Below are 25725 nucleotides of genomic sequence, written 5' to 3'. Positions count from 1 at the left end.
TGACAAGAGGGGAAGCTTTGTCTTCTTGTTTCCTCTTGTTCCCTGAAAACCTTCCTAACTTTGTATAACCTCCCACAAACAGCATCCCAAGCAGCCATTATTAACCTTGGGATCGTCATTTTTATGGTGTTCTGAGAGCATTCTCAAGTTTTATGCTGAGAAGTGTAAGTAGCTACGAGTTCACCAGACACACCTCGAGTCAGTCAGTAAACACTAAACGCAAGTGCAAATAAACACAGGCTGAAGATATTTATAGCGCAGAAAGGCTGGTTTTATTTCCACGGCTCCCAGGCAGAAATTAGCTTGTGTCCGTGTTGTCTCAGCATGGGTGGAGCGAAAGGTAACGCAGTTCTGAGTAACATCTCTCTCACATGACAGTCATCACAAAAACTGCCTCTGTTTGAAGCACAGCTATGAGATCTCCCTTCGCGTTTCTCAGCGAAGCAGCCAGTAACGCCCGGCCCCTGCAGGCGGATCGCGAACGCCCCGCACTGCCCGCATCCGCCCCGGCGCCGCCGCCGCCCGCTTCATTTCAGCAACCGGTTCGCGCCGGCCGCCTCCGCCTCTCGGCGCCCGCCCGCCCTCGCACGGCCCTGAGGGGCCACGCCCCCAGGCTATCTAGCTCCCGCCCCGCCCCGCGAGATGCGCCTCTGATTGGCCGAGCGCGCTGCTCGTCAAGGCCGTGCGCCAGCGAGAGGCGGGCCCCGCGGCGCTAGTGCAGGAGGCGGCGCCCAGACTCCCCCCCTTGTGTCGCCGCGTCCGCGCCGCGCCAGCCGCAGAGCCGCCCGCTGCCGCCGTCGCAGCTGTATGCTCCAGCCCCGCTCCGCCGCCGAACCCCCTCCGGCAGCTCCGCGGCCTCCAGCGCCTCCGCCTCCTCCTGGTTCCGCTCCTCCTGCCCCCGGCGGTGGCGCCCGCACCCCGGCTGTATGATCAGGCTACAGTCTTCAATGAGTAACCATATTCCTGTGAGTGCCGCCGCCCGCGCCCCGGCCCCTCGCCCCGCTGCCCTTGTGCGCCGGCTGCGCGCCTCTCCCCTTCTCCTCTGTCTCCTCCATGTTGGCTCTTTGTTCTGCTACCCGGACGGGCGGCAGGGAGCGGCCCGGCCCTCCCGCGTTGCTCCTCGTCCTCCCTTCCGCCCCGCTGCCGCGTCCGTAAACCGCCACCGAGCGGCCCGCGCCGGCCTCGGAGCCGCTTCGTGAGCCTTCCCGGCGGTTGCGGCCCGGCCCGGCGGCGGCCCCGAGCTCGTGGCGAAAGGCAGCGCCCGGACCGGTGGTGTTGGTCCCGCGGGGCCGAGGACGTCTTGTCGGGGGAAGGCCGGGCCGGGCGGCGGCCGCGGGGTACAAGATGGCTCCGCGTCGGGAGCCTGGCGGGAGCGTGATTCGAACCCGTGACCGCGGAGGCGCCGGTCCGGCCGTCCGCGGCGTGGCGTGGCGAGGCGAGCCGGGAGCTCCGCGGTGAGCGCGGCCCGGCCGCGGCCCTCGGGGTTCATGAGGACGGGACAAGCCTCGGCTTGCCCGCGGGTGCCTGGCGGTCAGGTGGTGCGGCGGGACGGCCGGGAGCCAAGCCTGGGAGGGAGGGTGCGGGCGGGGAGGCGGGCGGTAGCCATGGCGGCTCGTCCCGTCCTGCGCTGCCCCCGGCTCGGCGGGCACGTGCGCGGCGGCCATCAGCGGGCTCTTTGTCCGCGCTGCGCCCGGTGAGGCCCTTCCGCTGTGAGCCTCCCGGGCGAGGCTGAAGATGTACGGCTGGACTCGCTGCTGTCCGGCTCTTAGAGGTCGGCACAGGAGGAGGTATTTATGTGCGAGTCGAAGTGGATTTTTCTGTACGGTTGCCAATTTATAGTTAGAAGCTCACGGATGTAATAAAATATTCTGATGGAACCTGTTTTTGAGACATTTCTTCTTCCCCAGCTGTAGTAATCTATGGTGCCTCACCTCTGTGACCGCAGGGCACACGCAGTGTGCCTTACAGAGCCACCGTGGTGAGCCTTGCTCACAGCAGGATGCCCTCCAAAAGGCAGTATGTGATCAGAACAGAGTTGTTATCAGCTATGCACGGCATGGTCAGGGACCATTTTGTGCAGGTCTGTCAGCTGCTGGCACAGCAGATACTCAGAACTGGTGAACACACAGCCCTTGTGCTACAGTTCCTGGTGTTCCTTACTGTTGCTGGAGACAGCTTCCAACATGTCTACCTGTGACTGCAGAGCTGCTGAAGCAGTGACTCAGAAGTATGAACCCTGTCTCCTTGTAACTTCATTAAACTGTCAGATCAGAAAGCCTGGAGATGACACGTAAATGTCAACTCATTATTCCGCTGATGGAACAGCAAAGGGCTTTGAAAATTTCTTGCAAGATCAGAACTGTTTTAGGGGAGAAATGTGGAAGAGCACAGAAATGGCAGAGATGGGAGGAAATGTGAGAATAAGGAAGAGAACTGACTGACAGCTGCAGCAGGGGCCAAGCCGTATCACTGTCTTATTGAGGCTGAATGTCAGGCAGGAAATAAATAGAACTTATCCTGATCCAGTAACTCCTCTTTTGTGAAAATGTTTTTGCTGTGACGAAGATATGCTATGTAATAATGCTGAGTCTGCCTCAGTGTGTAGGCAGACTGTAAGAGAGCATTTTTTCTTAAAGGTAACTGGAATTCCCAAATAAGGGTAACAGTGAATCCTTAAAAGAGTAGGTTGTCATAGTTCAAGAAATAATAAAAGTTAGTCTGTGAGATCAATTAAGAGGTAAAAGGAAGTCCATAACTCTGTACAGCTTCTCGCAGATTAAAAACTTACTCTTTGGCACTGATATTAATTGGTGAAATACAATAACTCTTTACATGAATATGTTTAAAACATAATGGAGTAGGTTTTGAGTAGAGTGATGGGAATTATGTAGTTTGCTGTGTAAGGGATGGAAGTATTATGCCACTTTGAGACTGTTCTTGGCTTCAGAAACTCAAAAGATGCATTAGACAAGGGAGTGGAATGTTTTTGGGAATGTCTTATTTTCCCCAGTGTCTGTTAAGGCTTTTTTACATGTTCGTTTGTGGTGCAAGTTAGGAGAACTCTGAAAACAGTTGTGTCCTCTGTTTCATCTATGGAAGTTGCGTTGACTTGTTATACAGGAAGTTTTGAGATAATCTTTTCTTCCCCTTAACTGCATGTTTTAACCACAGGAAACATCCTTCTTTTGCAGAGCATGTTGTAGCACATCTGTGATAAACTTCTGGCATTTTCTCTTTGATGTGAGTGTGTATTTTCTTAGGTTAAGTATTGCTTTCTCTGGTCTGAAGTGGATAGTTCTGTTGCTGTGGTTATCATAACAGAGATGTCATGTACCCTGTAGATGGAGGTGAATTTCATCAACAACCTCTAATGAAGGTGTGCTTTAATGTTATGGAGTGGCTTTGCTGTTTGTACCCTCACCCTCCCATTCCTTTGTGTCTATCTTGGTTATCACCTAGGCTTTGAGTAGTACATGAGGATCAGGGTACTTGCCCTCCTGTTTTTTAAAGGTAGACATTTTCAGATTGTAATGAGATGTGTCTTCTAGTTCCTTTTTCTAGCTATGATTCTGTAGGTTCAGTAGCTAAGTATCTGACTTCAGGAATATGATCCCACATAGTTGATTCTGGAGATAAATGTTTGTTCAAGAAGCAGGTGGATTGAGCAACTGTGAACTATCTTACATGCCTTTTGAAACTGAACTACCGTGCAGCTGTGTACACAGGTGCTTCTGTTATCATGCTTCTGAAGACTCTACCAGCCTGTGAACAAGAATATCAGCAGCATGGGATCAACTTGCATCTCTTCTCTATATACATGTCAGTACCAATCTGATAGATTTTTCATAAGCAGTCTTTTTCAAACATAAGTGACTGTTTCAAATGAAGAATGGACGTGTGAATCTATTTGTCAATGGAGATGTATATTCAGCTTTCTGTCCCAAAGAAGGGTGTGAAATAAAGCTTTTCTTTACAAGTTGTCTTCCTCTTGCTTGAATAATTCATTCTTTTTAATTTCTTCCAGCATACGTGATAGATGGAGCAATACTAGTTAACATGACTGTTCCTTATTGGACAGGATAACTTCTCTTAGTAGGTAGTCTTGATGTATTAACCTTCCTTATGTTTTCAAGTTTTTGCTGTATCTGAGAGTCTAGAAGTAGCTTGGCTTTTTGTTACTAATAGAAACAACTGCTTGTACATAGGAGGCATTACATTCAGAGCGACCTATTTATTTCCATGGATACTGCAACACCTACAAGGAGCACAGTAACACTTTGATAGAACACATTCTTGGCTACAAAACACAATTTTTTCAGCAGTCATCACCATTAGCTGTGTGTTTTTACCAGTGATGAACAAGAGCCTGTATACAGTGCTTGTAAAAGTCTGCCTCAGCAGAGGTGATCCACTGTTTCACAGCTGCTATGGTGGTGTCTTTGCTGGGAACATGTCCCCCTCATAGTCCATCATTCATTAGCCCTAACAGCTGGTGGTTGGAAGGCACTAAGTCTGGATTGTGTTGTAGGATGGTCCAGCTGAGACTGGCAATATGGAGTTGGTATTATCATATTGCAGGAGAAAGGTTGTCTTGTTCTCTGACCTGACTAGAAGTTTGAAATGATGTAGTGGTCAGAGTTCATGGTTTGTTCAGGTTCCAGTAAATCCAGGAGATCCCTTTCCTATCTCAGAAGACAGTGCACATCACCCACTGAGGGCTGTTCTGAACTTAGATGGGAAATTCTCATGTTGCCACTGTATACACCGATGTTTTGACTTACAGTGGTGATGTTGGTCTTGCCATTAGTAATGATGAGATCCAGGAAACTCACGGCGTTGCTTATATTTGTTCAGTAGGTCCTGACAAACCTTGCATACGGTGTTCTTGTTCATGGGACCTACCTGGTGTAAATTTTGTACTCTTCCAGTATGTCCACCATTATTTTCAATGCATTGAAACCCATATTCAGCTTGGTTCACAGCTCTCTGGTTGTAATCCACTGATTAGTGCAGATGAACTGATTAAGATATTCTTGATTTGATGATGCGACAGCAGTACACGGTCGTCTGGAACATGGCTTGCCTTTAATATCTCTGTTCCAACTGCTGAAACACACTGCCTACCACGTCAGTGTGCTCACATCCACTGTTTGGTCTCTATCAGTGTTCAACAAGTGTTGATGTGTATCAGTGGGTGCCATTTTTTCCCCATGGAGTATTTCAGTTGCATGCTTTTGCTTCATGCACACTTCCCTGTCTGATAACATTCTGTCAAACTGCCCCTTTGCTGCCATCTGTCACACAGCAACAAACTCTAATAGAATATTGGTGGAAAGGTTCAACTCCTCCTGCAATATCACCAACATCTGCCTCTGACGTCATGGGCCAAGATAATAAAATAAGAGGCGTTGCCTTTGGAGCAGCATTCATATCTCTAGAATCTTTCAGTGTTAGTTTTCCTCAAAGAATACTCACTTTGAGATGGGAATCAGCAAAATCTGGGAGTACCCAGATTAATTGTACAAACTGCTATTTTGTATCATTCTGTGTTAAACTTTTGTGTGCAATTGTCATTTGCACAGCTTTATGTTTTCATTTGCTAACTTGTTTTTGTTTTTTTTTTTTTGAAGCTTACCTACCAAATAATAGTTTGAAAGTTGTACTTCCAAGCCTCTTGCAAGTTGCTTAAGTCATTTGAATTCTACCTAAGTATGAGGTGGTCTTAATTACTGCAGCAGTATTTTTTTATAGCTCAATTTTTGTCTTGAGATCTCGTTACTGAAGGTGGCTTTAGCCTTGTACTCCAGCTTAACAATCTAATGCAAGTAGCATGCCCATGTACTTGTCTTTAATTTTCATTTGACTGCTGGAACAGACCTAAACTAGGCTGGCAAAATCTCTCTTAGTGTAGAACAGCCTTTTACTACATCAAGGTATTGATCTAGGTATGGAGCTCTCTCCACCAATGAGGAGAGAGAGAACATTCATCAAAGAAAAATGTGAGCTTTGTCTCTTTGTAATACAGCAGCAGCTGTTGCCAAGGCAAACAGTGAGAATGAAATGTATGCTTAGTTAGGTCCTTAGTTCTTTGAGTTGGTAAGGTGCTGGTGTGTCTAATTGCTGCTTGCTAAGCCAGTATTAAAGAAATCAATTAATTTGTAGGGGTTAATTGCATGTAGATCTCAAACTTAACATTGTGTAATATACTTCAACTTTGGATTGTGGCTGCACCTTCTGGATGTGATTAACAATCTGCTTTAAAATGTAGGTGTTATGACTCTGCTCTGCTGCCTGCCTTCCGCTTAACCCCTGTGATGTGTTTGCCTGGTGTTATAGTGAGTATGCCCAGTAGATTAAGGGCAGCCAATGTACCAGATTGGGTAAAACCAATTACTTCTTACTTACCCCAGTACGGGGTTGTGATGGCTTCTTTCTTATTATTCAATTCAAAAATTCTTCATCTTGTGTCTTGAAAAACCTTTTCTGTACCCCAGTGACCCAGTTCTATTTCATCACTTCCTCGAATTCACTTTTGTGTTCTTTTTGTTTGTCAGCTTTCTCTCCCTCATCCTCTATTGGAGAAAATGGCCAGCTTGCCTTAGAAGTCTTAAAAAAAGAGATAATCGTAAGATCTGGCAGCGCATGAGAAAAGCAGCATAAGACCTTGTGCAGCTGTATCTGCTTAAAGCTGTCCTGTGCCTTTCTGCTGTTCAGCTTCTTAAACTAATTGAAAGTGATTTTAAATAAACCCTCTTCAGTTCTTTCACTTGGTTGCTATTTTAGTTGTTGCCGAAGTCTGAACCTAGGTCTCCTTTGTGCATCACCTTAACTTCTCCTGGTATGGTATGGTTGGTATGTCAATGATAATTCTTGAAATTCTTCGCGTTCTTCTGATTGCTGTTCTCTGCTGACAGAGGGATCCTTCTTGCTCCTTTTTTTCATACTTATTTCTGTTTGAGATTTGCTGTCTCTCAAGTTGCATTACATATAATTCTGAAAAGTAAATGGTAAGCTTAACCCTTTAGTCCTCATAAAAATGGTGGTGATAACACCTCCAGAGCAGCAGTGAAGTGTGTGTGTGCAACTGCTATACTAATTCTGTTCCCTTTCTGCTAAATTTTGTCATATTGGTTAGCAGTTTTGTTTGTTTTGTTTTTGAAACCATGCTGTGAGATACATCCCTTAAACTTACTACCAAGAAGTTGTCTAAGAAAGTGAAAAGGATGACTGGAGATGTTTGTAGGAAGCCTTGTGTGATGCATCTCTGCTGCAGTCTGATCTGGTAATGGTTTGTATCTTCCCTGTTACTGTTACTAGAACTCCCTCTTCTGCAAAGGAAGGAAAGGAACAAAGCCTGCAATATTGTTACCATTCTTTAAAAGAGATGACTGTAAGAATTCCTCTACTGCTAGGGTGCTCCATGGAAAAAGCTACAATTAGGTCATTTGATCTCAACTCTTTGAAAGGGTAAATAACAACAGGACAAGGGGAAATGGTTTTAAGTTGAGGGAGGGAAGATTTAGGTTGGATGTCAGGGGGAAATTCTTTACAGAGAGAGTGGTGAGGTACTGGAACAGGCTGCCCAGAGAGGTTGTGGATGCCTCATCCTTGGAGGTGCTCAAGGCCAGATTGGATGGGGCCCTGGGCAGCCTGGTCTAGTATTAAATGGGGAAGTTGGTGGCCCTGCCTGTGGCAGGGGGGTTGGAGATTCGTGATCCTTCCAACCCTGGCCATTCTGTGATCTGTTGTGGCTTCTGCTCAATGCTAATATTGTTATTAATATAGGGCCACTGTTGTCTTTATAGCTTAGTGTGTGCAGTGGGGCCTTGATCTGGCTCCAAATCCTGGGTGGCAATTAGCAGCTGTGACTTTATTGCATGTAGCTTTTCTACCTGCCATTTTTGATAGTGTTTTGAGACTTCAGCAGCTGTTGGGCTACCTTCTTACGTTTGGACAGCTCATCAGCTCAGGGTATTTGAACATATTGCTACAGTGTAGTTACTGTTTGATTGCTAGAAACTAGATTTATGAAGGCAAAACTGATACTGCTGTCTTCCAGCTTGGGGAAAAAAAAAAAAAACACCCACCTCATTAGATATAGTAAGTCTGACAGCAGTTCCCTAATATGCATGCTCAACTAACCCATTCCTAAGGTATCTTGTTTTGATTGGACTTAATGCATGAATTCTTCTGGTGTTTAGAATTGGCTGACCAACGTAAGTCAATTTTCTGCTAACAAGCTGTAGGATTAGTGATGCTTCTCTCTAGTACCTACATATATTTTGTGGACATCTGGTCCAGCTTTTATGTATTTTCTGGGAAACAAAACGTATGTGCTATTCTAATTTTTGGGAAGGAAGGACTTTCTGGGAGTATGAGCAGCAGTACTAGTACTGTTAGCTGAACACAGATCTAGCTCCTGTGGCATAAGGTTCCAGAGTGCATTAAAAAAAAAAAGTATGTATTTTTGGATCAGCAACACACAGCAACATCTGCAAATGAATACATAACTCATGGCAGTTCAAAAGCTATGATGATGAACTTCCTGGTTTTGCATCTTGTAGTAATGTTATATGCAAATTCAGCCATGGAAAACAGCTGGGAATTACTGAGAAGGAATAAACCTATTTAATAAACTTGCCTTTAATGTTTTTTTTAGCTGTAGTGTAACTGTTACCTTGATGTATTAATAAAGCAATGATGTGGAAAGGCAGTTAAGACTAGATGTAAACTTCTCTGTCATCAGCCTTAAGAAATGTTTTTCTAGAAATCTGTGTGTCTCATCAGTCAAAACATGCTTAAAAGCTTTGCTAGGCCACACAGATTTTTGCATTTGATTTCAAGACCTCTCGTACTCTGTATTTTTTTCCTGGTTACCCTGTTCTTAAATTAATGATTTTTGAATGTACATTAGGCTTTATGACAGTTTTTTTTCTGTGTCAATATTCTGGTAGTTTTATGTGAATGTTTAAGTTCTCTGATGGTCAGCTTCAATATTCAAGGAATCTCATCCTTGCCTTTATGTAACCAGCTTGGTGTAACTGTAGGTGTTATGATGTGTCTTAATTCACAATGAGAAACATATGCTGCAATTTGTAAAACTTGATACGTTGTATATGTGCTAGCTCTTTTGAGTATTGAAGTATTTGAAAATATTAAATTCATTAGCATTAAGGCTTCCTTATCTGGCATCTTTCTATTTAATAATATATATATGTTTTTCTTGTTAGGAAGGTAACAGGACTTTCATGCAAGCCTGATTCTTCAATTTAAAAAATAAACCTGCTGAAAATACTGTCTCTGCTTTCATTTTGTTCATTTTATAATTCTGTCTTCAAAGTGACCTTATTTCACTTATGCTCATTGTGTTTTTTTCTTGTCTCTTTACAGCAGTTCTGTGGTGTTCTTGGTCACACATTTATGGAGTTTCTGAAGGGCAGTGGAGACTACTGCCAGGCACAGCACGACCTGTATGCAGACAAGTGAACTGTAGAAATTCATTACTACTCCACCAAGAAGCCCCCCTAAGAGTGGTTGACCAGGATAAAGAAGTATTGAATTGAAATTGGCAGAGCATTTAACAAAAGAATTCAGACCTGGATGGGGTAAACCTCAGTGCACTGCCTTTCTTTTGCCTCAGTATTACTGGATTGAAGAATTGCTGCTTCTTGTTAGGAGGTTCATTTCATTTCCCATTGCTCCCGACTTCATACTTCCAAGCACTGAGAATTTCACGTGGAGTATAGTGAAGTAGACTTCGGTTTCTCTACATCACTTCTATATTAGATTTTTTTGAATCCTTTCATAATCTTGTTGCATGTTTAACTAAATTAATATGGCCCGAATGAACCGCCCAGCTCCTGTGGAAATCACCTACAAGAACATGAGATTTCTAATCACACACAATCCAACCAATGCAACCTTAAACAAATTTATAGAGGTAAGGTGAGACTAGAATTCTTGTTGATTTATTCTTATGCCTCAACAATGTGCTGTATTTAACTACTTCTTTTAACAAGTGGAAACTGTATGATGAGATACTGAGTGAGACAATGAACTCATTTTGAATAGTGATGCAATGATTCACAAATCCACCAACAAATATACTCAGGCTTTGGCCTTTACCAAATGCTTCTGGATGTGAAGCACAGAAATAATTGTGTTATCTGATATATAGTATGTTCAATATGCTACTTAGGTGTGAAACAGGAAAGGTCTGGCATAGAAAAACTGAGATCTAGTAGCAACAGGAGATCTTGTATAGATTCATCTAAAGCTGTATAAAATTTCCTTGCTCCTATTGTGGTAATGATTGAAAATGATTCAGTGTACATTGTACACCAAAAAGTTAGGAACAAATGATAGAATTGCAATATGCTTTCACTGCCTGTTTCCCTTCAATATTAGCAAACACTGGTTTTACTGTAGCTTAAGAGAATTCTATGTGAATCATTGTTTACTTGGATGAAATTTGTGGTGGTATACTTACAGTGCAGTGTGACCTGAGTTGCTGAAACTGTTTCATTTTGTGCTGCAACACTTTCCCATATAAATCTGTGTGTCTTGACGGAGGCTGCTAGTATCTGAATTGTCTATCTAAACCTTGCAACTTGCATGTTGGAAACATAAAATGTACAGTTGAGTGTATGCATATAATAAAAACAGCTTCCTCCGGGGTTACCTCTAGGTGAGGTTTGAGCCTGTAATGCAGTCCCTCCTTAGTAACATCTAAGTTACTTCCATTGTATTTTATATGCCCATTCAGTATGGGCTAACAATGTGAGAAGCACAGTGAATTAATCTTTGCATTTATACCTTCAAAGCTAGATAGTGTTGGTTAAGCCAGAAGCATGTCCTTGGCAGTTGTAGTCTAAATGACAGAAGAATATGGGGAGAATGAAAAATTAGAATCCTGTTTTCCCATTTATGAGACTTAATAGCAGAGTGGAAAGAGTTTTTGTTTTATTTTCTAGGCATAAAAACCTATGAACTGGAATGATTTACTGTTCTGTGCTCACCATTCTTATTAGTAGGATGTTTTAAAAGCTTCTAGTTTTAAGTAGAGCACGAGAAGAAGATGATGTAAACTTCATTCAGGATATTTTGAGTGAAACATCTAGCTTTGCAACCTCGGAATCTGGCTATTATTTTTTAAGAAGTAATCTTTCAGAAATGAATTATTTCATTAGTGTTTATCTGGATCTGGCTAGAAAAAACCTGACCATCTTAACCTTCAGATACATTTGCAGAAGAGCATTAAGGTATCTGCTGTTTGCAAGGTATTTTAGTTATTTCAGCTTTGTGTTCTTTACACCTGGCAAGCATTTCTATTTATTTACTGAAACTTCTGGAATAAGTTAGCTTACTAACCTATTGAGAAAGTAAATAAATGAAGTCAGTTTACCATTAAAGTGGTTCTTTTCACTCCCTAGGAACTTAAGAAATATGGCGTTACCACAGTGGTAAGAGTGTGTGAAGCTACTTATGATACTGCTCCGGTGGAAAAAGAAGGCATTCAGGTTTTGGTAAGTAATACAGAAGCAGTGGTTTGGAGGTTGGTATTTTAGTTGTTCTTTTTTAAACAGAACTTTTTATGTGTTACATAGTCACCACCTTGATTCAATTTTGTAAACGTATTCTAGCAGCTCATGTAAGCAAAAGCTATTCAGATCTCTTAGAGGTAAAAAATCTTGGAGTAAACTCTTTTCATTCAATGAAAACAGGTTGAGAGGAATATATTCCTCATGCTGTTAATCTTTTTAGAAAACTATAAATTCTAATGCACATAGTAAAAGTTCTATCTCTTTATATATGTATTCGCGTGTTGTCTTATAGGATTGGCCCTTTGATGACGGTGCACCACCATCCAACCAGATTGTTGATGATTGGCTAAACCTCCTTAAAGTTAAATTTCGTGAAGAACCTGGTTGTTGTATTGCTGTACACTGTGTTGCTGGTCTTGGACGGTGGGTGAAATTTTAAATATCTGTTGAACTGCCATTCGTGGTCAGACTTCTTAAGATTTAGTACAAAAGTGTAGTTGGGGCAAATTCCAAAATAGTCACAGATCTAGTATTGGGAGGAGCTCACACTGAAAAGTAGATTAGATGACTGCAAATTGCTGCATGTAAAACATTAGACTTCTGTGCTTTTTAGTGAAAAGGTTATCCTGTTCCCACAGCTATCAAACTACTAAGTGAAGTAAACAAATACATTCCTGTACCAAATTGATAAGTGTCACGTTAGTATTTTTTGTCTTGCTAAAAGTCTTCGTTTTCTAATGGCTTTATTAATTCTCATCTGTAACTTTCTTCTTCTATCCCTATTTCAAAGGTATTGTCAGTCTCTTAATAATAACGATATAGTAGCCATAAACCCCACCCAAGAAAGGTGTTTTAGTATATGAAGGAACAGCTTTCACCCATCAAGTGAAATGGTAGATCTGCTTCCCTCTCTCCCAAATTTGGTGGTTAACTAGTTAAGGAAAAAGTACCTGATTCTTGTCATGTAAGGCTTCTTAAATACTTGTTAAGAAATAGTCAGCAAGCTTGTTACTAGGTAACACATATCTTTTGTTGCAGTGTAGCATGTTTCTTGTCTTCTGTGTGGTTGTTCCTTTTTTAAAAATAAAAAGCAGTGTAAATTGTTTGAGTAACAACAGCTCTTTCAGAAGAGAAATGCTGTGGCAAGCAAGGAGGTCTCCTCACGGTAGGATGGCTTGGAGATTGCATCTGTAATTTTCATTGGGTCTGGTTTGACCTCTTACTTTTATTTTGGGTTTCTCATTGCTTTTAAGGAGGGGTTGTTTGTGGGAATAGAAACCCATGTGCAACTCTTGCCCAGAATTAATTGCCATTGAAAGTACTTGTGTATTATTCCTGCTGTTCTTCCGTATACTTTTAAATCAGGTGAACAAAACTAAGGTTAACTAGAGCTGATCCCTCCCTGTTTTTTGACAGAGGTGAATGGCTTGTAAGCATCTGATATAATTGCCCAATTAATTTAGGAAAGTCTTCTGTCCTTATTTGATGTTTCATCTCTGGGGAAGCAAAAAGCAGAAGAAGAAAAGTGGGAGAATTTTTTTCCCTTGTGAGTGCACTGGCAAGTCCTAAACTGAATACACATTTTTTTTTTTTTCTACCAGAGCTCCAGTCTTAGTTGCTCTTGCACTGATAGAATGTGGAATGAAATATGAAGATGCAGTGCAGTTCATAAGACAGTGAGTATGAAGCTAATATCTGTTTCCAAGATTTAACTCGCCAACATATCTTTGGTCTCTACAGGGAATTCTGAATGCTGTTCTTGTTTGTTCTTTGTAAGACAAAATCTGAACCTTTTTACAAACTTTCTGAACACAGTCAGTGTTGTGAGACTTTTCCTGTGAAATGGGTTTTTCTTCATGAGAGACAAAATACCGTAGAAACTAGGTGCTCTCTACTAGCTAGCACTCATTTACATTTGTGAATCATCCCTTCTTTTAATAGATTGAAGTATCCTAAACAATTCCCCCATTTGTCTTTTCTGGTAGAAAAATAAGAAAAGTATTTTCTTGTACTTTTTGTAAATCTATGCAAGTTGGATGAGAAAACAAGTAGTGCCAATGCCCTAACTTCGTAGGTATCAACTATATCTTAAAAACACTACATTGCGAACAAAAAATAGTAAAATACTATTTGCGTAATTGCCAAACCTGTAAGGCCTCAGATTGAGTTCAGTTTGTGGACCTTAACAGGATGGTATATACAAAATGAGAAATATGAAGCTTCATATAAAATATAGATCTTTCATGGACTCTTGGTTTGAATAGATCCAAGAAAGCTCTACTTCTGTATAAATGTTATATTTATAACTTAGTATTGTAGTATTCTTAATTATTTTAAGAGATTAGACAGCTTTAACTTGTTTAAGGAGGAGGCTGTCTCGAATCACTGTAGCTTCCTTTTTAAGTTTTTGCTAAAGATCTTATGCAAGATCTTTGGCTTGTGTGTATTAGGGGCTAAAACGCCATGTAAAATACTATGTGCTCCTTTGATCATATGGTCCAATTAGGTATTTTTCAAAGGAAGCTACCACCCTCTTTTCTGGCACTTAGCTTTTAATTAGCCTTATTTTTACAGTCCTGGTTTAATCGTGTGTGCTTTTTTTTTTCAAGTGACTAAAAATATTTTTTCTCTAATGGATGATGTTATTTCACTGGGCAGTAGATTAATATTTTAAGATATTTCTTCTTCCATTTAGGAAACGTCGTGGAGCTTTTAATAGCAAGCAACTTCTGTACTTGGAGAAATACCGCCCCAAGATGCGCCTGCGTTTTAAAGACTCCAATGGTCACCGAAATAACTGTTGCATTCAGTAAAGCCCAGCAGCCTATATTACTACTTTGGGATTAAAGGATGGAAACTAGAATAGAGCAGACTGCATGCCAAAGGCATGGATCTGATATTTTTAAGTAGTAAAGGAAGCTTCCATAGGAGTATTTAATAGGCTAAAAAGTTAATAGTAATGCAACTGTGTTTAGATAAATATCCATCTGTTTGGAGACCTGATAAATGTTTTTGCTGTACCCTATTTCTGAGCTGTCTCCTTGTTTATTAATTACCAGTTGAAATGTCCTTTAATCATGCCATTGAGTCTTACCCACCTAGTTTCAACTACTAAAAATTGGGTACTAAAATAAATCAGTCTGTAGAGAAATTAGGTGCCAAAATACTTAGCATATCAGCTATGTGTTTTTCCTTATAGATGGGTGTAGTTCTGATAACATAAGAACTATCAGCTTATCTGGACCTTAATATTTTTTTCTAGTCATTTCAATATTGAAGAATATGGCCTCTAAGATAGTCTTGCCTGCTCACTGTATGTTTTGTCTCCCACAATCGCACTAGAATTATCAGGATTTGCACAGTGTTTTTTTTTTTTAAACTATGACTTACAGCAACTTTTTCCTCCAGTGTCTGTACTTCTCTGTTATCTGACCTCTCCATTTTACAAATCATTACTCTCTGGTTACTCATGTAGAAAATCTTTTAAATTGTACAGAAGCACACAAGTCTTTAATGTCTCCAGACAAAAAGCCTTACAGTAAAATTAATGTTGGCACTCGATGTGCAACTTAACAGAGGGCCTAAAAAGGTTGGGAGGGGCTATTTAATATTTCTAGTAAAATGTTGCCTTTGTCTTGTGCAGGAAGTATAGAATATGCCCTTTACTTTAGTAAATATTTTTTTAAAACTTAGAAATGCTTTGTTATCGTAGCTAAAGATTCTTAATCAGAAAATTTCTGAAAAATCTTGTAGTTTCTTTTACTGTACCTATTGAAAGTTGTTTACCATCTATTGCTTTGTTGAAAGTGTGATTTTTTTTTTGTTTGTTTGTTTTTGTTTTTCCTCCTTGAGTTTCTGCTATGACTTGGGCAGACCTCTGTAATATTTTGTATGCCTTTCAAGCTGCGTAACTTAATATTTGGATACTTGATAATTTGTTTTATTATGTAATTGATAAAATGGTGATGTGTATTAATGTTAGTTCAACCATATATTTATACTGTCTTGGGAATGTGTGGTTATAGTTCTGTGGGAGAAATAATTTTGCCAGTGTTCACCAGCTTGTAAAATCTAGTGCGAGAGCTTAAACATCTAAATAAATACTGAAAAGCACTTACAAAGTTTGCTGAAACACTCATGATTCACTTCTTGTGTACTTTATTGGCAGTCTTACGGTGCCTAAATTCTAAATCTATCCAGGCATCTTTTTTTTTTTCTTCAAATCTGGGCCAGAGTGTCCCCTTTGCTGTAATGTTTGCTGTTTGTTTTACTCATAAATAAATGTGGACAAAAATTAATAGTAGAGGGTATGGTATTTCTTTATGATGTTTCTTTATGGAGCTTACTTTTGACTTCCTTTCCTCAGTACTAAGATAACTTAATTATTGAAATTCCTTGCAATAAATACAGAGGAGTAATAAAATGCTGCTGATACAATTGTTCTCCCAGCTTTATAGATGTATTTCTATGTTATCATACAATCATAGAATGATTTGGGTTGGAAGAGACCCCAAGGGTCATCAAGTTCCAACCTCCCTGCTGGAGGGGGGAGGGGAGTCATGATGCTTCATTATCAAGGTAGAAACCTTAATGAGGTTTCTGAAGAATTGCTTCTGGAAAGGTATAGCCTCATTATAAAAATGTCAGTATGTCTTGAAAAGGCCTGAAACTCAATATGTTTTACCTTAGTCATGATTCTACACAGTAGTAACAGTAGTAAAATAACTTGTAAGAGGAAATCAAACTTTGTTTAAGGACTAGTTTGTATTCTGAAGATATTATTTAAAAATTAGCAGTCTTGATGTGTTACATCTCAATCTTTGTGCTTCCACTTACCTACTTCCCTTCATCTGTTCAATTGCTGTAATCGAGTCTTACAATTAAAGGGCACTTCGTTACATTGCAGTTATAATTCAAACTAAAATGACAGTCAAATCTGAAGTGTTCGGGTAATTTTAAAAATTGGGGAAAATGAAGAAGTATGGAGAAGGTAGATACTCTGAAACTAAGGGTCAGAATCTTGAAGGGATCAAGTTCTGCAGGGTGGCAGGACGCTAGATGTTTTAATCCTGTAGCAGTGCTTAATCAGTTCTTTGTTACTGTGGCTTGTCAGACTCCATTTCCTGGCCAAAAAAAAAAAAAAGCTTTACACAGCAGAACTGGGGAAAAAATAGCATTGAACTCATTAAATGAGCAAAGGGATGGTTTAGTATCTTAACATCACGGTAACACCCACCACCTGAGGTGACTTCCCCAGTTTACTGGGGAAGTAATTGGGGTAAATATAACTCTTCTATATGCAAAATGGTACTTTTGTTAAATAAACTGGTCCTTGAATGGTTTTAGTATGACTATCTGCATAGGGCTTTGCTAGCACCTTGTGCAAATAAAAACTGGCAGGGTGCAGTTCTACGCTGTCCAGCTCTATTGGCTTATTACTCCTGTGTATACATGACAGTATATGGTCATTTGAAGGATTGAGACCACCTTTGAAATGAAAAAGTCATCGATATTTCACTTGTCAAGGAAGAATTGCAAACGTCCTACAAAAATTCTGTAACTCAGCAGTTAGCAGGTTGATATAAACACACTTGGTGTATATAAGTATTCATACTAAGATAAAAATAATCTGTTCATATATTTCAGATTCCTCACATTTCTGTAAATCCTGGTGAAACACATTTGATTTTTTTTTATATATTTAATCATTAGGTATATATACTAAGTCTGTTGTGTAATTCCTGTATCTTACACGTAGGAGGGCTGTTAAGGAGGACTGGAGGAGGTTAAGAGCTGTAACATACTTGCAATAGTATTTTGGTCCTATGAACTTCTTAAAAGTGGACTTGACCTCAGGCACTTGCATAAACAGACACTGATAAAGAGGAAAAACTTTGCATAATGTTTCTATCCGTTTAAAGCAAAGATTAAGTCAAGTTCTGAAATGTGTATTTAAATATGAATCTGTAGGGAATGAAAAATAAAATTTCTTTAGTCTAACAAGACCTTTTAATGGAAAAAAAATGTTGGCTCTATCTGAACTGTGAGTATAGCAGATGAAAATAAAACTAGTTAAGGTTCTGTATAATTTATGAGTCTATAAATAAAAGGGAAGAAACTCAAATGGAATTATCGTATCTCCTCTTAATGCTAAGGCCTCACATTAAGGAGGCTCTACTGATGCATCTAATTTTTGATTATTTAAAATTATTGCTCAGCTGTTGTTCTTTTCTGCACTTATACCTTGTTGGCAGTTCTTACAGCATATTCTTTTACTAGGCTTTCATGTTATGGACTGAATGAGTTGGATAAGTATGGTTTGTAAATGGTAGTATTCCTATGCATGTTGTAACAGAAATTAAAAATCTCTAATAGGTATTTGGAGACGAGGAGTATGATCTTGCAGTTGTAGCAAAAAAAAAAAAAAAAAAAAAAAAAAAAAAAAAAAGATTGTAATCTTGCCAATGTTGGAGAAAGGCAGTTAAACAAGATACTCTGTAACCAGGCGTCAAAATGGAATATAAAGTAAAAAATTTTTCTCTTGAATCTGACTACTTGAAGTGCTTGAGTACTCAATTTCAAATGAAGTGTAGAAATGCTTTGATACTATGTAGTGTTACGTATTTCTCATGGGTCTTAAAGCATTTCTAATGTAACTCTCAAAACCAGGTAATGCTTTTTAACCAATCAGGTCCTCAGTTCTCCATTAATTTGAGTCTTTGCATAAGGAGTGCAGTTATCAGACCCATCCAAAGTGCTGTAGAAGAACCACACAGGAAAATGTGTAATGCATAAATTTTAAGTTAGAGCTGAGATCTTTGACCATATGAAAAACAATTAAACGTTGCTAATTCATATGAGCATTGCTCATTCTTGTAAATGCAGTAGTGGAGGGAAAAAGATGTACAATTAGGAATTTGTATTAGAGGGGCAAAATAAGGTTTCATAGCCGCCCATATCCATTACCATATTTAAACTTCTGCATGTTTGACTGCAGTATTTAAGACTTTTTGTTTATTTGTTTTTGTTTTTGCAAAGTGGCTTGTGTTTAATAAGTGATGTAGTTTAAATAATTGTGGTAGCATTCAAAACATTCATATTTTTAGAGTTGCAATTTTGCTGTATTAGTAACTGTAGAGGAGACAGTCGATTGGGAAACTGCAATAATCTATTTGGAACAGTGCTCTCTTTTTGTACGTATTTGTGTCATCCCTACTGAAGTTATCACTAATAAAAAAATAATTACAATTTGCCAGTTTAACTCAAATCTGAGTAGCAGACTGAAGTTTCTTTAATTGCTGGGACTCCTGAACAAAGGGATGTTTGCCTGGTGTGAGTAATGGCTTACACTCCATTAAAGGAATTCTGAACTTATGTCAGGCAACTAATCGTGCTAACAGAGATGTCTAAAGCAGGCTGCATTACATAAAGGTGAGAGCATGTTCTGTAAAGGGAGCATGAGACAGCACATTCAGTTCTGATCAGCACTGATATCTACAGGTAAAGGACAAAAAGTCTCACCAAACTTGTCTACATGCAATATACATTTCAAAGTAAGGTAAAAAGTCATTTATTTCAATTCATAATAAACACTAATGATTATAACCTGATCTCATTTTTACTGATATGAATTTATGCTATAGCACAAAGCAAACCTGGCATTATTTTCCTTTTGGTGAGAGCTTTGTATGAATTCTGTTAATTTTGATGTTGTTATAATGCATTCTGTCCTAGGTGCATTGATAATTAATTATCTCAGTAACAATACAAGTTGCTTATCATGGGAAAACATCTCTGTGAGGGAATAGTGGCTAAGTGATGGTCTGACAAGAAGAGATAAGGATGGTGCCAGAAGATCAAGTTGTCTGCTTCCATTTCTGATTCAAATGAGAACTCTTTCAAAGTGCGGCCGAAGAAAACCAGATACCACAGTGTTCACATAGGTGGGAATGCCAAACATAGAAATGTTTATACAGGGAAGAACTTCAGTGGTCAGCACTGTATGTAGCCTGCATCAATGTAACAAAACCTGAGTATGAGGAAAGTTGTTTTGCGGTGGCTTGGAATCTTAGTTTCACTTTAGGAGTAATAGCTGTAGCTGTAGTTCATTCTTATCACTCATAAATTTGTGCATGAAAATACTTAGTAAGATTCACAGATACCCTTTTTTGAAGTTGAATTGCATTCAGGTTTTGTAGGAGAAACAGCTGAAGATGATACAATCTTCCCAATACACAGGACTGCAGTTATGATACTGATCTGAATGCAACCGTATCTCTTCGGCATTGTCGCTCAATGAATTTTTCATTGGCTGGTACTAATAGGAGGCTATTTGTTGCTTAGTCTCCCTTCTTCAATTTCTGAGTAAATCTGTATTCCAAGGTAGGAAATACAAACCCTGAACTTACCTTTAATGTCTCAATTCAACTCTACAACAACTCAATTCACTCTAATAGAAATAGGTAATGGCAAAGGAAGCAAAGCAGAAATGCAAGCCATGAAATGGTTCCCTTATACCGTGAATGTAACCATCCCTTTGAGCTTGACGTATATGATGTTCTATATTAACACACAGACCCTCTCCCAGGAATGGCCACCTTACTCTCCCATCTGCTCTTTAGGATGGGATGTCAGGCTTTTCAGTACTCCTTGATCCTAGTAGAGAGTTCCTTGAAAAGTACAAAAAAGAGTACTTTATGGGCTGAGATAAGTGCAGTTTCATAAATGAAAAAAAAAAGAAAAAGAAAAAGAAAAAGGAAAAGGAAATTAATAATAAGTGGTGTGCAGCACATTTGCTCACTACATGCTCACTGATGCCGTGCCAGTTCCCAAGCAATAGCAGCCAGCCCCTCACACCAACTCCTTGTTTTTTTTTGCTCAGCATGATGCCACAAGACATGGAATTTGCCAAATTTGCTACATTTCAGAAAACAGAAGAGAATAATGATGAATTAGGAACAGTCTCAACCTAAATCAGCTCTTTGCCTCAGTATTGACTAATACAGAGTAGAAGAAAATGGCTGCAATTTTTATAGAAATAAGTATGTAAAATGTGAACATTTCTCATAGAAGCATTTCCAAGGGGCTTTGTATTTTCTAGTTTGAGAGGCTGGAGAATGTCAACCTATAAACTCTGAAAGAGCTGACTCATCACATTTCAAGTTCAGAGGCAAGATATCTATTTGCATACCATAGGAAAGTTAGAGGGAACCACCCACCCAGGAGAACATCTTTCTGCTTCTATAAAAGCTAAGGCTGGGATTGAACCATGCAGTTGTACCTGTCACCCTACACAGCCAATGTCTCCCAGAGGAGCATGAGGAGCAGAGGCCCATCTCAGTAGGAAGCCAGGGTTAGAAGTGGGTTTATTGCAAAGCTGAATGGTGTACAGCCAGTGTTCCCAGGAATATCATAAAATGTTTGTGACATGTTGCTGTATAGACTCCCACCCACACAGACATATAATACACTATTATCTAATTACATTTGGATAAACCGTAGAATATGAGCAAGAATTGTATTGATGAAAAAAGCCTTGATGCCACGCATAGTCACTGTCTAATTTGCCCAAGAAAGATTAATTCAGACTAAATCATGTGTGTTCAATAAGATTTCTTCTACAACAACAACAGATGAGGGAACATCTAGGGAACATCTAGCAATATCAAATTACAATTTTGAATCTTTGAAGTTCTTTCATTTGATTTTGATTTTTGGAGTAATAAATCATATGTTCTTCATTCCTAAACTAGTTTATTTTTCTTTATTCTCTCTCTCTCTTTTTTTTTTTTTTTTTTAATTAAGAATCATGTATTTAAGAAACAATTGTTTTGTTTTGTTTTGTTTTCCAGCAAACTAGTTACCTTACAGGCTCTTGGTTCTGTGCTTTAGCACTCAGCAGAACAGCCCTACAGCCCAACAATCTGAGCAAAAAGGCATGCTGACATCCTCTATTTCTAGCACCATGCTCATGCTCCAGCTATTTGATATGGTATCACATTTGTTGGCAGGAAACACTTGGAACAACCTGCTATAGAGCAGGGATAGAGTGTAGAGATGATTGCTGAACATGCATGTGAAGCCTTAGTGGAAAAGCAGAGAGGAAACACCACAAATCAGAAAACAGCTTCAAACAAAACTTGTATGAGTTTCTAATGAAGATATATCATGTATACAGTGCAACTTATCTGAATAAAGTTCAGTAAATACATATATATATATATATACCTGAAGTTACTTATAGAACAAAGATCTATGCTTTTTCACATATCTCCTTATGAATACCTGGGAAAAAAAAAAAAAATCATAAAATGAATACTTAGTCAAAGCATATTTGTTTTAACCGTTATTTAATACCAAACAATTGTCTCCACTGTACGTAAAAATAAAGTTAATCAGGCACTGGAGTGAAATATCAGGTATTTAGAGTATTAGTAACTGTAGCAGCAGTTCCATAGACAACTGCCCAAGCTACTGTAGGAAGTAAGTCAGAAAAGCCAGTTTTATGTGAGCTATTCTACTTTGTTTTCCTCCAATAATCTAAAACTTCATTCAAGGATGTTTTTTTTTTTTTTTCCTGTTTTACACAAATCTCTGCATATAATCATAACTCTATCTTATCTTCCAGTATAAAACATCTTATTTTAGTCTTTAATGTGTGTATTCCATTTGATAAAATAAATAGCTTGTATTATCTGTATGTTTCATACCTCTACTAAAAAATATTCTTGCATATTATCAACGGCTAAATATCCTTGTCTTCAGAACCACACCTTTGTTCACTAAGTTGTTCTATTTTTTTAAACCAACAGTTTATTCTACTTCTATTTCCACAGAACTGTGTGATTTCCTGTTGCTGACATTAAACTGCTGCTTTTTCTAATGATCAGCACCTGTTGATAAGTCTTAAAGTGGGGAAAGAGAACAATCTTGTCTTATTAACCTAATGGAAAGGGAGTTCTGGTGTTTACACCCTACAACTACCTGAAAGGAGGTTGTGAGATGGTGGGTGCCAGCTTCTTCTCCTGCATTAGCAGGAAGAAGTTACATAGTTTACAAAATTATTGCAACACTTGGGCTTTAGTATGATTTAAATAAAATACCTTTAGAAAATTCAATAAACCTACACAACCAAAAAAGAGCTGTTCTTGTGAGAGTTTCCCTGAATAGTTAAAGGACTAATGCAGTAGTGTATAACAGTGAAAAATACTACCCTGGGGCATGGGAGAAACTTGATAGTTTGCAACATATCCCATAACTTCATCGTTGATATAATTTGTGCAGCAATCCAGCTTCTTTCTATATTTTGACTGAAGAACTGAAGAAACAGTATTTAATACACAAAAGCAAACCATGTTCAGTAAGAAATTTGACTACGTATAACATATTGTCAAAAGTAGTATTTAGAAAAAAAACAACATGGAAAGCAGAAGAAGGGTATAAGGAAAACAATTCAGCAACTGGAACAAACTGTAGAGACTCAGAACTAATGGCAAAGAAACTGCCTTCTCCTGGTGATTTATGTCGTGTTTTAGGGCAGTGGCACAGAGTTTTTGGAAAAAAATAGGTTGCTTTCCAATGCAAACAACTTGCAAGATCTGGAATATTACCAAGTATCTATTGTAATGGGATGGCATTATAAAAGCGTTGCCGGGAAAGATAGCAGATGGTGCAGTTGTAGTTGTGCGTAGCTGGTATGCCACAGTATACAAAGTTATCTTAATACCTATTCAATTGTTCTCCGTGGTGGTGGTTTTTTTTTTTTTTTAATTAATGTATTTATGTTATGTAAAACCACAACGTAAGCACTATAGATGGAAAGCTCACTATATTTGACAGGCAGTCATGGCTAAAGAAGTATATGAGCTCTACTACAGTGACATAGGTCACAGGAGTTGGGCAAGTTTACAAAGTGTAAAAAAAGAACAGAGCATGGCAATGAACAGTGATCAGATTGCTAATGATGCTTTGATGGTATTTCCATCTAAAGTAATGCAATCAAAAGGAAAATCAGCGCGATGCAGATGTGGTAAAGGGAGTTTCACTTCAGACAGTAATTTCACACCTTAGTATAATCTTAATAATGTATCAAAGCATTAGCACCTTGTTGAAAGCCTGTGGAGAAATTGGTGCCATAAACTCAGTAGCTCAGTGCTATCCATTGTAATGTAGCAGTATTCTTTGAAGCAGATGCATCTTGGAGAGAGAATTCCCGAAACTGGAAAAGCACAGATGGATAATTTAGCCTACAAACAGGAGGGAAATCAACTCTTTGAAAGGGTGAGTGACAGCAGGACAAGGGGAAATGGTTTTAAGCTGAGGGAAGGGAGACTTAGGTTGGACGTCAGGGGGAAATTCTTTATGGAGAGAGTGGTGAGGTACTGGAACAGGCTGCCCAGGGAGGTTGTGGATGCCCTGTCCCTGGAGGTGTTCAAGGCCAGATTGGATGGGGCCCTAAGCAGCCTGGTCTAGCATTAGGTGGGATGGTTGGTGGCCCTGCCTGTGGCAGGGGGGTTGGAAATTCATGATCCTTGAGGTCCCTTCCAACCCTGGCAATTCTGTGATTCTGTGATAATTTGAAAAATCAACTTGTGGTGATTCACATAAAGATGATCTAAGAAGGACACAGAGAGACATCTGGGTTAAAAACCATGCTTTGCAATGAAGTTGTTTGTATCATTGCAACTAATCTGTGCGGTGGCTGAAAACATGCAGTGTGACAGCGCTGTTGATAAGTATGCTGCATTTAAGTCGTTATAATGAAAACTAGACGAAGAAAAAAAAAAAAGAGGTTATTTATTTAGGCAGCGTTACACGGCGCCTAAACCTCTTCAGGCTCTTATGTCCCGCATTACCATAAAAACCCCTTTGGTGGCGGTGTGTGCGGAGGCTCCCCCCGGCGCGATGTACGCGCACAAATCTACTAGAAAGCAGAAGGCCAAAGAGAGGCACAACGCGCCCCCGCAGGCCTTCCGCCGGCCGCCCCAGGGCCGCACTCCGTCTGCTGGCGGCCCCGGGGTTGCGGAGCGGGAGCCATTCCAGCTCCAGCAGGGGTGGCCGGGCGCGAGGCAGTGCCGACGCCCTGAGGAGCGCCATTACCTCGCTGCAGGCAGACGGCACGCAGCACGGGCGCCCTCCCCACCCGATCGTGCCGGGCCCTACCCGGCGCCTGCGCAGCGTGGCACCGCCTCCCCGTAAACAGCACCGTCACGTGAGCGGCCGGGCCCGGCGCGGCGCCGCTCGCCTGACGCCGCGGGGGCGCGCTTACGGGAAGCGGGCACGCGGCCGGCACCGCCAGCCCTGCCCAGCCCAGCAAGCCAGCCGCGCCAGGCCGGGACGGGACCAGCCGCGGCAGGGGGAGCCCCGCTCCCGCAGGCCGCCCTCTCTCCCTTCACCGCGGCAGCCGCGTCCTTCCTGCCGGGGCAGCGCCGGGCGGCGGAGCAGGGTAAGTGGCCGCCGCCGGGCCGCGGCAGGGCGAGGGGGCGAGGGCAGCGCCGCGCGGCCTCGCTCCGCTGTCCCGGGGCGTGGCGGGCGGACGAGGCCCGGTGTGGCGAGGCCGCGCCTGGCCCGTTGGCGGGGCCCAGAGTCGCGGCTGGGGCCGGGCGGGCCGCGGCCTGCTTCCGTCGTACGGACGGAACGCGGGCCGGGCGCGGAGGCGGCCTTCCTCTGCCCCGCGGAGGCGGCCCGCGGGCCTGGCGGGAGCTCTCGGCCCCGCTCCGCCGGCGATGACCTTGTGGAGGCCGCAGGCCTTTGGCCCGCCGGGGCCGGGCTCCGCGGTGCGGTACGGCCCGGCCCTGGCTGCCCGCGCATGCGGCGGACCGCTCGTCTGCCCCGGGGCCCGGCCCGTGCCCCCTGTCGTGCCGCTGGCGCTCCTGCCCGCCATGCGCTGCCCACGTGGGCGAAGCCTTCACCCTTCGCTGCTCTTGCCTATTTTCACCTCTGCTGCCTTCTTGCCCCACGCAAACCTGGCAAACAAACGCCAGTTTAGAACCAGCTGTGCCTCTGCTATTGGTCTGACCTGCTGCGGGCTCCTCCTCCCATTCCTCATACTTAGCATCGTCAACAATTCCCGTGTTTAACTCTTGTGTACAGTACTCGCTGTAGGAAGCGTGGCACAAAATATGGGGTCATCTGGGGGGGGGGGGGGGATGTGGCCTGGTGGCATTTCTGGATCCTGATTTTG

General features: G+C 41.2%; 3 protein-coding genes and 1 long non-coding RNA gene across 9 annotated transcripts in view; 3 read left to right on the top strand and 1 right to left on the bottom strand.

The window, feature by feature from the left end:
• The first annotated feature begins 694 nt into the window (after positions 1 to 694).
• Positions 695 to 9530, top strand: LOC149919160 (uncharacterized). Its single transcript, XM_090136215.1, has 2 exons — positions 695 to 965; positions 9391 to 9530. The coding sequence occupies exons 1-2, from the start codon at positions 927 to 929 to the stop codon at positions 9484 to 9486; spliced, it is 135 nt and encodes a 44-aa protein (XP_089992341.1). The 5' UTR covers positions 695 to 926; the 3' UTR covers positions 9487 to 9530.
• Positions 9531 to 9805: 275 nt separating this feature from the next.
• On the top strand, positions 9806 to 15847 carry PTP4A1 (protein tyrosine phosphatase 4A1). The gene is made up of 5 exons (XM_031610785.2): positions 9806 to 9940; positions 11433 to 11525; positions 11836 to 11966; positions 13145 to 13219; positions 14239 to 15847. The coding sequence occupies exons 1-5, from the start codon at positions 9836 to 9838 to the stop codon at positions 14354 to 14356; spliced, it is 522 nt and encodes a 173-aa protein (XP_031466645.1). The 5' UTR covers positions 9806 to 9835; the 3' UTR covers positions 14357 to 15847.
• A 337-nt stretch (positions 15848 to 16184) lies between these two features.
• Positions 16185 to 24706, bottom strand: LOC149919159 (uncharacterized). Its single transcript, XR_016464477.1, has 4 exons — positions 24642 to 24706; positions 23646 to 23760; positions 21771 to 21827; positions 16185 to 16666 (listed from the first exon to the last, which is right to left on the bottom strand). It is a non-coding gene; the product is annotated as an uncharacterized LOC149919159 (long non-coding RNA).
• The window catches only part of PHF3 (PHD finger protein 3), a 46672-nt gene continuing 45371 nt past the window's right edge, over positions 24425 to 25725 (top strand). For 4 of the 6 annotated variants that reach the window (XM_090136209.1, XM_031611173.2, XM_090136208.1 and 1 more), the window contains exon 1: positions 24426 to 24987. The gene's annotated coding sequence lies outside the window, so the exon portion shown is untranslated. Of the gene's footprint in view, positions 24988 to 25725 lie in introns of all 6 variants that reach the window. The other 2 variants (XM_031611169.2, XM_031611174.2) reach the window with 2 other exon arrangements.

This window comes from Phasianus colchicus, chromosome 2, assembly GCF_987193195.1.
Source record: "Phasianus colchicus chromosome 2, bPhaCol1.hap1.1, whole genome shotgun sequence".
Taxonomy (NCBI): Eukaryota; Metazoa; Chordata; class Aves; order Galliformes; family Phasianidae; genus Phasianus; species Phasianus colchicus.
Note: the sequence above shows the minus strand (reverse complement) of the source record. Positions and strands in the feature narration are given on the sequence as shown.